Source organism: Amblyomma americanum, chromosome 1 (genome assembly GCF_052857255.1).
Source record: "Amblyomma americanum isolate KBUSLIRL-KWMA chromosome 1, ASM5285725v1, whole genome shotgun sequence".
Classification (NCBI taxonomy): domain Eukaryota; kingdom Metazoa; phylum Arthropoda; class Arachnida; order Ixodida; family Ixodidae; genus Amblyomma; species Amblyomma americanum.
This window is the reverse complement of record NC_135497.1, coordinates 143,192,483-143,204,622: the sequence shown is the minus strand read 5'-3', so window position 1 is coordinate 143,204,622 and position 12,140 is coordinate 143,192,483. Positions and strand designations below refer to the sequence as shown.

Below are 12,140 nucleotides of genomic sequence, written 5' to 3'. Positions count from 1 at the left end.
ACATACCTTATAGTCAGCAACAAAGTGAAGGCAGTGCTACAATTCTTTTCAACAGCGTATTTTTTTTTTCGAGAACGGCGATCAACAAGAGGCCAAGCGAGCCCCGGATGTCGCCAATAGGTCTGCGTAGATGGCGCACTTGCATGGTCACACTCTCGGCATTCTTTCACGGAATGCCGAGACCGGGCTTTTGTTCGTGTCAAACTTTCTTACTGGATCTCGTTGCAGAAAGCAGTACCACATGTTGCGGGCTTAACTAATGGTTATCCATTTACGACTTAATCGGACTAACGACCCTGACCGTTTTATATTGGCTGTTTCGCGCTTTTGTATAGCAGCCTTCCTCCCTCTGTAACTTTTTTTTTTTTTAAGAAGTGCTTCAGTTCTAAATTTGCTTCTTAAACTTCAGCCGGGAATCGAACACTCAAGCTTTGTCACGCCCAAAGAGTACGCTAGAACTTCACACAGCGCACATTTTGAAGACGTTAATTAACTCAGACGATACGTACTGGTGGGCGAGACGAAGAAACCTGAGAGGAAACGAATATTTGCGATTTTATTGAGCGACGAAAACGAAACGTAAACGCCATCGCAGGCTCTGCGTGGTAGTGTACTTGTGTCATGTACGCGCCCCAATCAAAAACTACCGACGGGTCTGTCGAAATGCTGTTTTGTCCGCTTCTACGCGTTCAAGCGGGCAAAAAACAAGCGCGCCGTAGACTGCACCTCATCTAAACCGGCGAATTTGTTCGAGCCGAAATTTCGCACAGACATGGCATTTAGTCAGCAGCATTGTTTTACAGCACATTTGTTCGGGGTACTTGCCGGAATCAGTAAGAAAAAATCGGATATTCTCATCGACTGCGGCGACGATGAAACGAAACAGGCAGTTTTCACAGCGATTGCTCTCGAACCGCGCGCTTCTCCAGCCTGCCACGGTGGCCAACTGGCTGCGGGCTGTAACATCGCCGGCTCTTGCCTTCTCGGCGTAGCTTGTTTACAGATATCCGTACCTTATCGTGATTTTCTCGCCCTTCGCAACTAATGCCGCGATGCCGTACTCGGCGCGAACTTCATCTGGTCAGCACTGCGTAGTCGTCGGCTGTGGCAACAACCAGCGTAAAAGGAAAAACATCGCCGATAGCACTTGCGCCAAGCATGCAGGTCTCAGTGCGGGTGTGACATGTTCATGTTGCACCGATTTCCCGTCGACCCCGAGTTGAATCGTCAGTGGACGTCGCTGGTTAACAGAAAGGACTTTGCCCCAACTACAAACTCGCGCGTCTGTTCCCTGCATTTCGTCGATGGCAAGCGAACGGAGCAAAACCCACTGCCCATGCTGAATCTCGGCTACGAGCGAAAGGCGAGTACAATTATTGTCGTTTTACGTATTGTAAACATGCAATTTGCATGCTGTGATAAAGATGAAGTGTGGCAAGTGCGCTGCACGCACTCGCGCGCATGGGGGGAGAGAAGACGACGAAGTAGGAGAATACAGATCGGCTCGACCGTATGCTACGTGTACTGTTTCATTGCTAATTATCATTACTACGATACAACACATGCTGCAGAGCTTTAAATGTTTATTATGCTGCATTTTGCGTGCGTAAAAGCACGGACAGCATTTGTCACTTTTTTTTCCATTGCTTGCTCCATCACCGGGCACGTTTAGCGACAGCGGTGCGATATGCGCTGGTTGGCCGCAGATTGAACTTAGAACGTTGTCGATAACGTAAATTTGCAGCTTCACAACTTCACCACCGCCATATGTGATGTACAAGAGCGCTTTTTATTTCCGTTAATGGAAATAATAATCGTTTCAGGTCATCCACGGCCGCAGACGCCTGATGCGCGATGACCGTGGTCCACCACCTGTCAAACGAAAGGTCAGATTGTTGAGTCTGTACATGGAAATGCTGGAACTCACGTTACATTTGTTGGGAATAACGCGCTACACGAGGGCGCTTGTCCAAGCGCCGTCGTTTCAGTTGTTGTTTTTCCTTGTGTTACGCGTTATTCCCATCAACTGTACAACCAACTAGCCCACATTGCTGTCTTGCTAGCTGTTGCTCACGTTACACTTGTTTCGCATTTTAGAGACAAGAAAGCCCAAGTGACGAGTCCGAAGCATCTGATGCAGTTCAGCAGACGCCACCGCACAATGTAAGAAATGCGCATTTATTATTTCACAATATTGTGAACATTTATCGGGCTTCTACAGGAGCGGGCTGAAGTACAGACAGGTGGCAAGGTGTTTCAAAGCAATAAAAACACAGCAGTCTCAAACATTCGGTTCAGACGAATGCACAGCTGTGAAATTCGAGCAAGAAATGAGACTCGTGTACAAAAAAAATACAGAACAGCAATTTCACAAACGCGAGTCTTCTAGAAAGATCATACAGTGCAACAAAGGCATCAAGTACCATATTGGCAGGCAGATGGCTTTATGCACGTATCTATGCTGATGCCACCATGTAAAGCAGAGAAAAAAAATTGTGCAGTGCACTGGCTTTCAGAGCTCATGATTTTGTGTATTGTGCAATTTGTTGCCTAAACAGAGTGTAGCACTGTGAGGGAAATTTTCCCAAAATATTTGAGCATGCAAGAGGCCCTATGCAAAGTGACGTCTGGAGCAGCACACTCACGTATGGCACACAAAAGGTGTGAGGCATTTGTCATGTCATTTGCACTGAACCAGTCTCGACAAGCTATGACTGTTCTAGTGAAGCCAGAGTTATTGTACGGAGAAGCTTGTTAAGCATCATCACATGCTAGATAATTTGAGATCAGGGTTATTTGCACTGTTTCATAGCATGTCTCATCCAACACAGAAGATTCCACAGCAAGCCTGTCCTCAATCAGCAAACACAGTGTTAGTGTGCATTCACTATTTGATGCTTTGCAATGTGCTGAGAAAGTAGACTCACATCTAATGTACTTCTCTGTTGGCAGGTTGTTTGTATCGGACATCACTCGGTCAGCCTGCCTTTCAGCCACGGAGTGAGTGTAAGTATGCATGCTCTCATCATTCCTTTGTAGCTGAAGCTAAATTGCAGCCATCTGTTGCACTTTCTTTCACAGGTTATCAGTAATATTCAAGATGCCTTTGCAACCAGCAACAAACTAGATGTAAGCATGCATGCACATACAGGTCCACTACATACTGAAATAGGCCATTTTTGCCATTCTTGTGTTTGTCTGCCAGCAAGTTGTTAGACTCTCATGGCTATAACTATCAAATCTGTATTAATTTCCAAAAACGAGCTTGCTATGCAGCAGTAAACTGGATATAAGCTTGCATGCTGTCCGAGCTTCCAGACGGTCGTTTCTGATGTTGCCTGTTTTTTTCTAGCAGGTCTCATTGAAAACTGATGCTGCTTCGTCTCGCCTGGACGCTAGCTTTGAAGAAACAACTGTGAGTGCTCATACAAAGTTCACTTTTCCAACCAAGACAACCTGCATTGCCTTCGTGTTTTTCTTTTCCTGTATTTCTCCGATAGATGGCCGCTGACCAACAAAACAGCAGTTTGTCAAGGGAGGAAACAGAAATGAAGGTAATTTATAAGAAAATGGATCCTCAAAACAAGATACAAGATTGTTTATTATTTCAGGTGGAGAAGAAAGACAACTCTACACAGTGGGAATTGGAGGAACCAGTCCAAGACCACACATATGCAGACACAAAAGACAGTTCAAACACTCCTCTTACAATGAGAAGCATTCATTTTCAGTACTTAACGCCACAAGACGTACACTTCTACACTGGCCTCCCGTTTGATGCTTTTAATAAGCTCATTCTTTTACTGAGGGCCAATGGCACAAAAGTAGGGGGAATATTGAGTTTAGAACAACAGCTGTTGCTCACACTTATGAGACTAAGACTTGGGCTCCTCTGTGGGGACCTTGCAAGAAGATTCGGCATTTCAATTGCGACAGTGTCAACAATATTCTCAAGTATGATGTCCACCTTGGCTAAAGTAATGGAAGACATAGTGGTGTGGCTGCCTCGGTCAGTAGTTTATGACAGTATGCCGTACACCTTTGTGAAGAATGGCTACGACCGCACAACATGCATATTTGACTGCACTGAGGCGTGGTTGCAAAGACCCAAGAAATTAATGGCAAGGGTACAGAGCTACAGTGCATACAAAGGGTCAAATACTATCAAGTTTTTGACAGTCATAGCGCCCAATGGGCTGATCATGTTTGTATCAGATGTATATGGTGGAAGGGCCTCCGATAAATACATAGTTCGGACATGTGGCGTGGAGGACTTATTTACTGCCAGGCGATGAAATTATGGCAGATCGTGGGTTCAAGCTTGAGCCACATCTTGAAGCACAAGGAATCCGCATGAATGTGCCGGCCTTCACCAGAGGTATGTAGACTGTTCTCTACATTGCAAGCTTTCATGCACCTCTGGGTTTGAAATGCTTATATTTGTTGTCTTTTAGGAAAGAGTCAACTGTCTGAACAAGAAGTGACAAAAACCAGGCGATTTGCCTCACTGCGCATCCATGTGGAACGGGCTATCAATCGGATAAAGACTTATCGAATTTTTAAGCAGGCTTTGCCTATCAAGTCAAGGAAGCATATCAACACGATTGTTTTCGTTTGTGCTGGCCTGTGCAATCTGAAGGGCCCTCTGATCAAAGAGCAGCAAGAACAATAAAGGTTCAGCTTCAATCCCAATATTGTTAGGGCTTGACTCATTTATTTCAAATGCTAACGTGCGATTAACATGCTAAGAAAGCAAAAAATGCAGAACACAGGCATCACTAACAGTGCACTCTATGGCCGCTGCGTCTTCAGGAGACAGCTGTGCAAGGAGGAGGAAGTTCCTGCTGTGCATCATCAGCCTTGGTTATATCCACTGCACCATAAAGGCATTGTCCAGCTGAGACTTATGTTGTCCTCGTAAATTTACCAACCGACTCCCTTCACAGCTTAGGCAACATTATGCTCTCAAAAAAGCTTTCAAGATTATTAATGTGGGTTTCCATGAATCCTTCATCTCTCTTGACTGGAATCAATGCTCCCCCTTGGTCTACATGCAAGTACAGGTAGCAAACAGTGCTCCCTACCAGGTTCAGGTGCAGCTGTGCCTGAACTTGGTAGTAGTATTTATGTGCTGCCTTTAGTACACCTGCAGAATCTAAGCAAAAATCTGCCTTGCACTGCCCCTCCTTAATCAATTCGTCCGGATGTACATGCCACAAGCTATATAGGCATTTAACCTCTAAAAGTGCTGGGGGGTGGCAATCGCAGACAAGCAAACCGTCTGGACTACACCCAAGATACGGATACCTTGGATGAATCATCAAACCGCAATCTTCGAGTCTGCAATTTGTATGCTTTGTTTGAAAAGCAGCAAGAGCATGCTGTTTCGCTAACTGCTCATAATTTATGCCATACTGCATGGCAAGGCTGGTAATGCAGTTGTCATTAAGTATTCTCTTCATTAATGACTTGCAATTCAGCCGTTTGGAACGGCAAACATCTTTGAACAATGAAGCAGTTATCCTACCCTTGCGGTGGGAAAACCACTCGGCACAGTTTCTTTGCTCCCTTGTGGCAGCTTCAATTTCTTTTGCAGAGGTCATGGTAAGGCTGAGCTTATCCACTGCTCGCTCACTTCCAAGCAGCTTTCCGAAGTTGAGGTTGCACAAAGGTCTTTCGAGAGTAATTTCGAAGTCGTCCACTGGTGGCTCCACTTTGTTCAGCTGCCTTTCTTTGCACTTCGGTGACTGGAAGATAACCTGAAAAAAATGTCTTCATTAGTCCAGTTATAAATTTTTATTAAGGGCAAAGATGTTAAGAAGTCTGACTATAACAGTTTAAGCAACAATAAAAGGGCAGCAACGCTGCCTTGTCAGCAAGATTACATTGAGCATGGCTGTGGGTTCAGGTCATTCCTAAAACTTTCACTCCAATTCAAGATAAGTCAAGTTATGTTCATGCATGACAAAATTTTTGTCGCTACCTTCTCTGAGTGATGTGTCGCCTGTTGCCTCTGGACACTTGCTGGTGCCTGAGAAGGTTGCTGGATCTCCCTTCTCGTCGTCGTCAATGTGTTGTGGAGGAGGGTGCCTGCAAATGAAAAGCATCACCACAATGCCTAACAGCCAATTTCATTCCATGAAAGGCACTCAAACTCACACCTACATATAACAGTCAATGTACTACCTTCATTTTCAAAAATATGACAGTGCAATCAGGACAAGAGTGAATAAATGGATGGATCAGCCCAGTGATCACTTGCAACTGCATTCATCAAAAAAGTAGAAAATATGTTCTACAATAAAAATTTTTCATACGTGGCTAGCACATGTGCTCCGAGGACTTGTCAATGCTTGGCAAAATCTTTCCTCAAACTAGCACTCAAAGATATTGATCCCTTTTACACTTACACTATATTTTGCTCCTTACAGTGTTCCATTTCAGTTTATCCTCACAGCACATAACTGCACTGAATATGCAGCTCTAACTTAGAAAGCAATCATCTCTTTCATAAGGAGCACTGCAAAACGGGACTAAGCACATACAGCGGTGAACTTTTTTTTTACATTAAAAGCAGCATTCATTCTCTTCCAGATACACATGTGTACATGAGCAAATTTTTTTCTTATGAGCCGGAGTTCTCAAAACTGGCTTCTCTTCCCTTGGAAAGAAATGAAGATTTCATTATTCGTGTTCTGTGTTACCGACAATAAGAAAATTTGTCGTCCAGCCAGCCATTCCACAGAATTCAAACAGGTTCATGATTTTTCTCATTTACATATGCTTGCAAACATATTTTTCTTGGAATGTGAAATATCTTCAACATATGACAATTGTTTTCTCCTCTGTCTGCGAAAATGACTGGCTTCCAAAATGAGCTGCATGTGCATTCCATATAAAGTACATAAGCTCTATATCTTAGATTAGTTTTCACGCATTAGTGTCCATGGTCCTAATTGTGCAACTGAACTTCTAGAAACTAATGACTTTGATCACTTGCCACTTCTTTGTTGTAGAGCCTTACTCGTACTATATGCAGCAAGTGACAATGTTACCTGACAGTGAATACCAGCAAAGCACACTCATATTACTACACGGGCAACCAGCTTGTTTAATAGATGTGTGTCATCTCAGCAATACTCACCAGGAATACTGAAGAGCTCGCCATAAGGTGACTTCTTGATGTGGTCTGCGAGTTCTTCTTTGCTTGCAAAATGCTTGACCTTTCGGGTTGGCCTTGGGTGCTGCGTGCTTGCGGGGTCCACCGTTGACCTCTTAAGATTGAAGGACATGGAATTGAGAAGGGCCGGCTCAACATTTCTCTTTGTGCCCCCGATTCCAAGCTGCCGCCTTGTCGGTACATGAGATGCCAGTGATGCCTAGCTGGACGCCCATTTCTAGCTTCCACAACAGGGCACCAATATGGCTACAAACGCGTGCTTTTCCGGCCATGCAAGAACAACCAGCAGTCACCACTTGACCATTCTTCCGCACACAGGCCCATGGCGACCATGGTTTTTTGTTTACTGCCTGAGAGGGTCGCACATCGGCCTTCACATACACAATATCAGCAGCTGCTTTGTGACTCAGCACCGGGCTTACCCAACCGCACTGCAGCTGGTTATAAGAGTCCAGGCTTTTGTACGCCTCTGCCTCTTTAAGATCACAGGCCTCTGATCTAATCAAGTAGCATACAATATGAGCGCTTGTTATGCTTGGCCAGAGTTTGGTGTCATCTGTCCACTGCTGCATGAGCAGGGGATGAGCATGGGTGTCACCATCTGAAAAAAAAAAAGACGGCATGCAAGGGACATTAAAATAAACATACCTCCAAAGGCCGGCAGAAGTGCATTGGGCGCTACAGCTCTTGAGATATGTACGATCATGAGTTCACTGTAGTGCTGCCATAATATGGATCCCACAGTTGTTTTTGCCTTCTTGAAATTTGAGCAGAGCAAAACAGACGCGATAATGCTGGTTAACTGCCCGAATACAAGGCACACAAGACCGATTGCAAAGCACATATAATATAGTTGGTTTGGTTTATGGGGGTTTAACGTCCCAAAGCGACTCAGGCTAAGAGACGCCGTAGTGAAGGGCTCCGGAAATTTCGACCACCCGGGGTTCTTTAACGTGCACTGAAATCACACAGTACACGGGCCTCTAGAATTTCGCCTCCATCAAAATTCGACCGCGTCTTTCGGGCCGGCAGCCGAGCGCTGTAACCACTCAGCCACCGCGGCGGCACATATAGTTGCGCAAAATACTCTGAGGCAACAGGAGTTGGCGACCTTACACATATTTCGGCAACTGGGCAGACTATCAACTAACACTGCCTCGCACATAATCAAATTGCGCGCTCACGGCTGCGTGCGCTCGTGCAGCCTACGTACGAGGCGTGAAGGGTCTACCAATCTCGTTCTTTTCAACTTTCTGTTTCGTGACGCACCGAGCGAGTTCCACATTGCGGTGGTGTGGCTATGTGGGACGCGGCCGACAACGGGAAAGAGCACGCGTACTGACGAAGCTAATTCTAATGTAGTAGAACGTACGGTACACGTCAGATGCGGCCAAAGATGAATTGTGCGGGTTTGCCGGAGCCCTCGCGAGCAAGTTCGGAACGCCAGCCCATCGGTGGCAGAAGGCAGCGCGGATCTCCGACGACGCCGCTGTCAGCGGACTGCCGGTCCCTCATTCCGCTGAATGTCAGGTGGCCCGCGGTAACTTACAAAGGCTGTAACACGCTAGGCAGCCGTTAAAAAACAATATTTGTTTACTACGGTTATTCAGCATTTTAGTAGTAAGTAGCACACACTCACCGATCGTGATCGTTTGCTCCGTCGATGCAATAACGGCCGGTTGGTTCCCTTGACCACCAGCGCTTCCAGCCGCTTGCGCCATTCAAAATGCACAGGTATACGGCTTCAAGCTCACCACTGCTACGTTTCGGCAGATTTATTTTGCGAGCGGGTGCCGGCAGAACGACGAGCTGCCCTCCAACACACGCCGAGACGCAACGCAGCCCAAGCAGCCAAAGCCAAAAGCACGACCGGCTTTACATAGCCTCCTTTATACTCTCTGTGCCTGTCAGCTCAGCGCGATAACAATAGCGCGGCACCGTCGCGGATGTTGCGCGACGCCGCCGTTCTCACTGCTGGGGGCGCCACTGACGGAGGGTCAAGGCGCAGACAGCGTGGGGTGTACCGCGACGTTGCTATTTGCCACAAGCGGAACGTTTGCTACTAAACCTGTGTTACACCTTTCTATTCTACTTGAAAGCGGACTTATCTACGCGTAACGGCCATTTAACGCATTTTGTTGCCGAGACGTGAAAATTTCAACATTGCATGCAGTGTGCGCACTGCACATAACATTACAAGATTCATCAACAGTGTTCTGCTTTTTCTGCAGATGCAGCTCGAATAAATTAAGATTAATAACTGCACATATCATTACAAGATTCATCAACAGTGTTCTGCTTTTTCTGCAGATGCAGCTCGAATAAATGAAGATTAATAATATACTCATATAAAACAGAATTCAGGAGCACAGGTACCAGCGTTTATTTACAGGTAAAAAAAAAGCAGCTGAGAAAGCTAGAAATAATAAATGATTCAATTGCACTCATCTAAATCAAAACTGAAGAGCATGCATAGCAGTATTTATTGGCAGGTTTCAGGTCAAAAACAGCTGCTCTACAGCTTCATGCATTTCCGCGAAAGAGGCTTCTGGCTGAATGGCTTGTACAAGTCATGTTTGTCCGTTACTGCACTTGCATAGTTGGTTAGTAGTGGCCTGATGAACCTGGTGGTCATGAGTTCAGCCAAAGTTTCACGGTGCCCTCTGTCATTTACAGGACACTTCAGAAGGTGTGATCTGCAGACAGCTGACACTGCTGCCTCTGTCAGGGTCTTCAGTGGCTTTTGAAGTTGTGGTTTCTCCTTCAAAGCTGCTTCCACAAACAGTTGCAGTGTTTCCAAAAATGTTTCCAGTGTTTCCAAAAAACACGGCCCGATCGCTGAACAATAAAGTAATTGCTGTCACTCAGATGTCTGTAACATGAACAACAAGAACAGCAACTTACAGGTTGTTCCAGCGGCGTAGTCCTGCTACATCCAAATGCAGTAAGAGTAGCACCAAAATCTAGATGCAACAAGCAATGCTGGTGCACGAAATGAAAGCAGCACGACGGAAGAACGTACGCCAAATGCGACTTTCTGCTACACTACGCACGATACGCCAGCGGCAGGGCACCCTCCGTCGCCGTCGCCATCTGTCGGCAGCTAGCCGCGTAACCTCTCGATGGTGGAGGAGGATGGGAGGAGGGGCAACGACGGCCGCGGAGCGCGCCGTTGCCAGGCACAGAGAGTATAAAGGAGGATATGGGCTTTATTACCAAGTAATAAAGTAATAAAGCCGGTCGTGGCCAAAAGTAACAGCCCGTAGCGGCAGCGACGCGGCGCTGGGGTCTAGCCATAGAGCTGGGTCTAGCAATAGAGAAGAAGGTTCCTAGTGGCACATCAACAGGACCAGATGGTATCCCGATTATGTTGATAAAGAATTTAGGACCAAAATCCAAGCGAACATTAATACAGGTAGCGAACAAAATAATAGTGGATGAGAAAGTCCCCGATGAATGGCGATTAAGTAGAATGAACATGATATATAAGGGAAAGGGGGACAAAGCAGACGTAAGTAACTATCGTCCCATAACAGTGACATCTGTGGTTTACAGGGTGGGGATGCTAATTATAAAGGATAGACTGCATGCTTGGGTGGAGAACGAGGGGGTGTTAGGGGAACTAAAGAATGGGTTCCGGAAACAAAGGAGGTTGGAGGACAATCTATTTTCATTGACACAGTGTATAGAAATTGCGGAAAAGGAACATATATAGGCCCTTATGGCTAGCATTTCTGGATATTAGGGGAGCCTATGACAACGTTACTCAGGAGCATTTGTGGGATATACTGGGCACATTGGATGTGGAAAATGGAGTAATTAATCTTTTAAAAGATATATATAGAGGTAACAGAGTGCTCATAAAATGGGGAAAAAAATGTATCAGGGCCTGTAGAGATACAGCGGGGGCTTAGACAAGGATGTCCTCTGTCCCCTTTGTTGTTCATGTTGTACCTTCAAGGGTTGGAGACCAAGCTAGAGGGGAGCGGACTTGGCTTCAACCTATCTTTTTTCAAGCAAGGGGGATTGATTAAACAGACATTACCGGGACTAATATACGCGGACGATATAGTGATAATGGCTGACAACAAGGAAGACCTCCAGAAGTTGTTAGACATATGCAGTACAGAGGGAGATAGATTAGGCTTCAAGTATAGTAAGGAAAAATCTGCAGTCATGATATTTAATGAAAAGGGCGGCGAGCATAGAATACAGGAGTTCGTGCTAAAAGTAGTGAATAAGTACAAGTATCTTGGGGTGTGGATAAATAACAGTGTTGAGTATCTGACAGAGCATGAAAAATATGTAATGATTAAAGCTAGTAGGAATGCAGCTGTCATGAAAAAATAGGGCACTGTGGAATTATAATGGGTATGAGGTGGTAAGAGGGATCTGGAAAGGGGTGATGGTCCCTAGCCTGACCTTCGGTAATGCGGTCCTGTGTATGAGGCCAGATGTTCAAGCAAGGCTGGAAATTAAGCAACGGGGAGTAGAAAGGTTAGCTTTGGGAGCACATGGCAATACACCAAATCAGGGGGTACAGGGTGATATGGGATGGGCGTCTTTCGAGAGCAGAGAGGATAGCAGTAAGATAGCATTTGAGGAACGATCGAGAAAGATGGAGGAAAAGCGGTGGGCTAGGAAAGTTTTCAGATACCTGTATATAAAGAATGTTGACACGAAATGGAGAAAGCGAACTAGAAAATTGACAAGCAAATATCTGGACAGCAGTAAGGGGGCAAATCAGCAATTATCGGTTAAGAAAAAGGTTAAAGAAACAGAGAGAGCGTTGTGGAAAACAGGGATGCTGACGAAATCGGCACTGGGAACATACCGGACCTTTAAACAGGAAATTGTCAAAGAAAAGATCTATGATAATTGTAGGGGAAGCTCTTTGTTGTTTGAGGCCAGGACTAGAGTTTTGCAGACTAAGACGTATAGAGTCAGGTACCAGGAGATA

The 12,140-nt window shown here is 45.6% G+C and overlaps 2 protein-coding genes and 1 pseudogene across 10 annotated transcripts in view; 1 reads left to right on the top strand and 2 right to left on the bottom strand.

Moving 5' to 3' along the window:
* Positions 1–136, bottom strand: part of LOC144113786 (uncharacterized) — a 102,052-nt gene extending 101,916 nt beyond the window's left edge. For 3 of the 7 annotated variants that reach the window (XM_077647100.1, XM_077647103.1, XM_077647108.1), the window contains exon 1: positions 7–114. The gene's annotated coding sequence lies outside the window, so the exon portion shown is untranslated. Of the gene's footprint in view, positions 1–6 lie in introns of all 7 variants that reach the window. The other 4 variants (XM_077647102.1, XM_077647105.1, XM_077647106.1 and 1 more) reach the window with 2 other exon arrangements.
* An 836-nt stretch (positions 137–972) lies between these two features.
* On the top strand, positions 973–4,691 carry LOC144113787 (uncharacterized; annotated as a pseudogene). Its single transcript, XR_013310861.1, has 7 exons — positions 973–1,363; positions 1,824–1,886; positions 2,098–2,163; positions 2,953–3,006; positions 3,353–3,415; positions 3,501–3,554; positions 3,612–4,691. The product of XR_013310861.1 is annotated as an uncharacterized LOC144113787 (transcript).
* On the bottom strand, positions 1,371–9,038 carry LOC144113788 (uncharacterized). Of its 2 annotated transcripts, XM_077647112.1 has the most exons (5): positions 8,820–9,038; positions 7,145–7,781; positions 5,984–6,090; positions 5,528–5,759; positions 1,371–1,872 (listed from the first exon to the last, which is right to left on the bottom strand). In XM_077647112.1, exons 2-5 carry the CDS (start codon positions 7,290–7,292, stop codon positions 1,820–1,822), a joined length of 540 nt encoding a protein of 179 aa, XP_077503238.1. In that variant the 5' UTR covers positions 7,293–7,781; positions 8,820–9,038; the 3' UTR covers positions 1,371–1,819. The 2 variants fall into 2 exon arrangements, with proteins under 2 accessions (XP_077503238.1, XP_077503237.1); XM_077647111.1 differs by lacking the exon at positions 1,371–1,872 and having other exon boundaries at positions 3,581–5,759.
* Between the last annotated feature and the right edge of the window lie 3,102 nt (positions 9,039–12,140).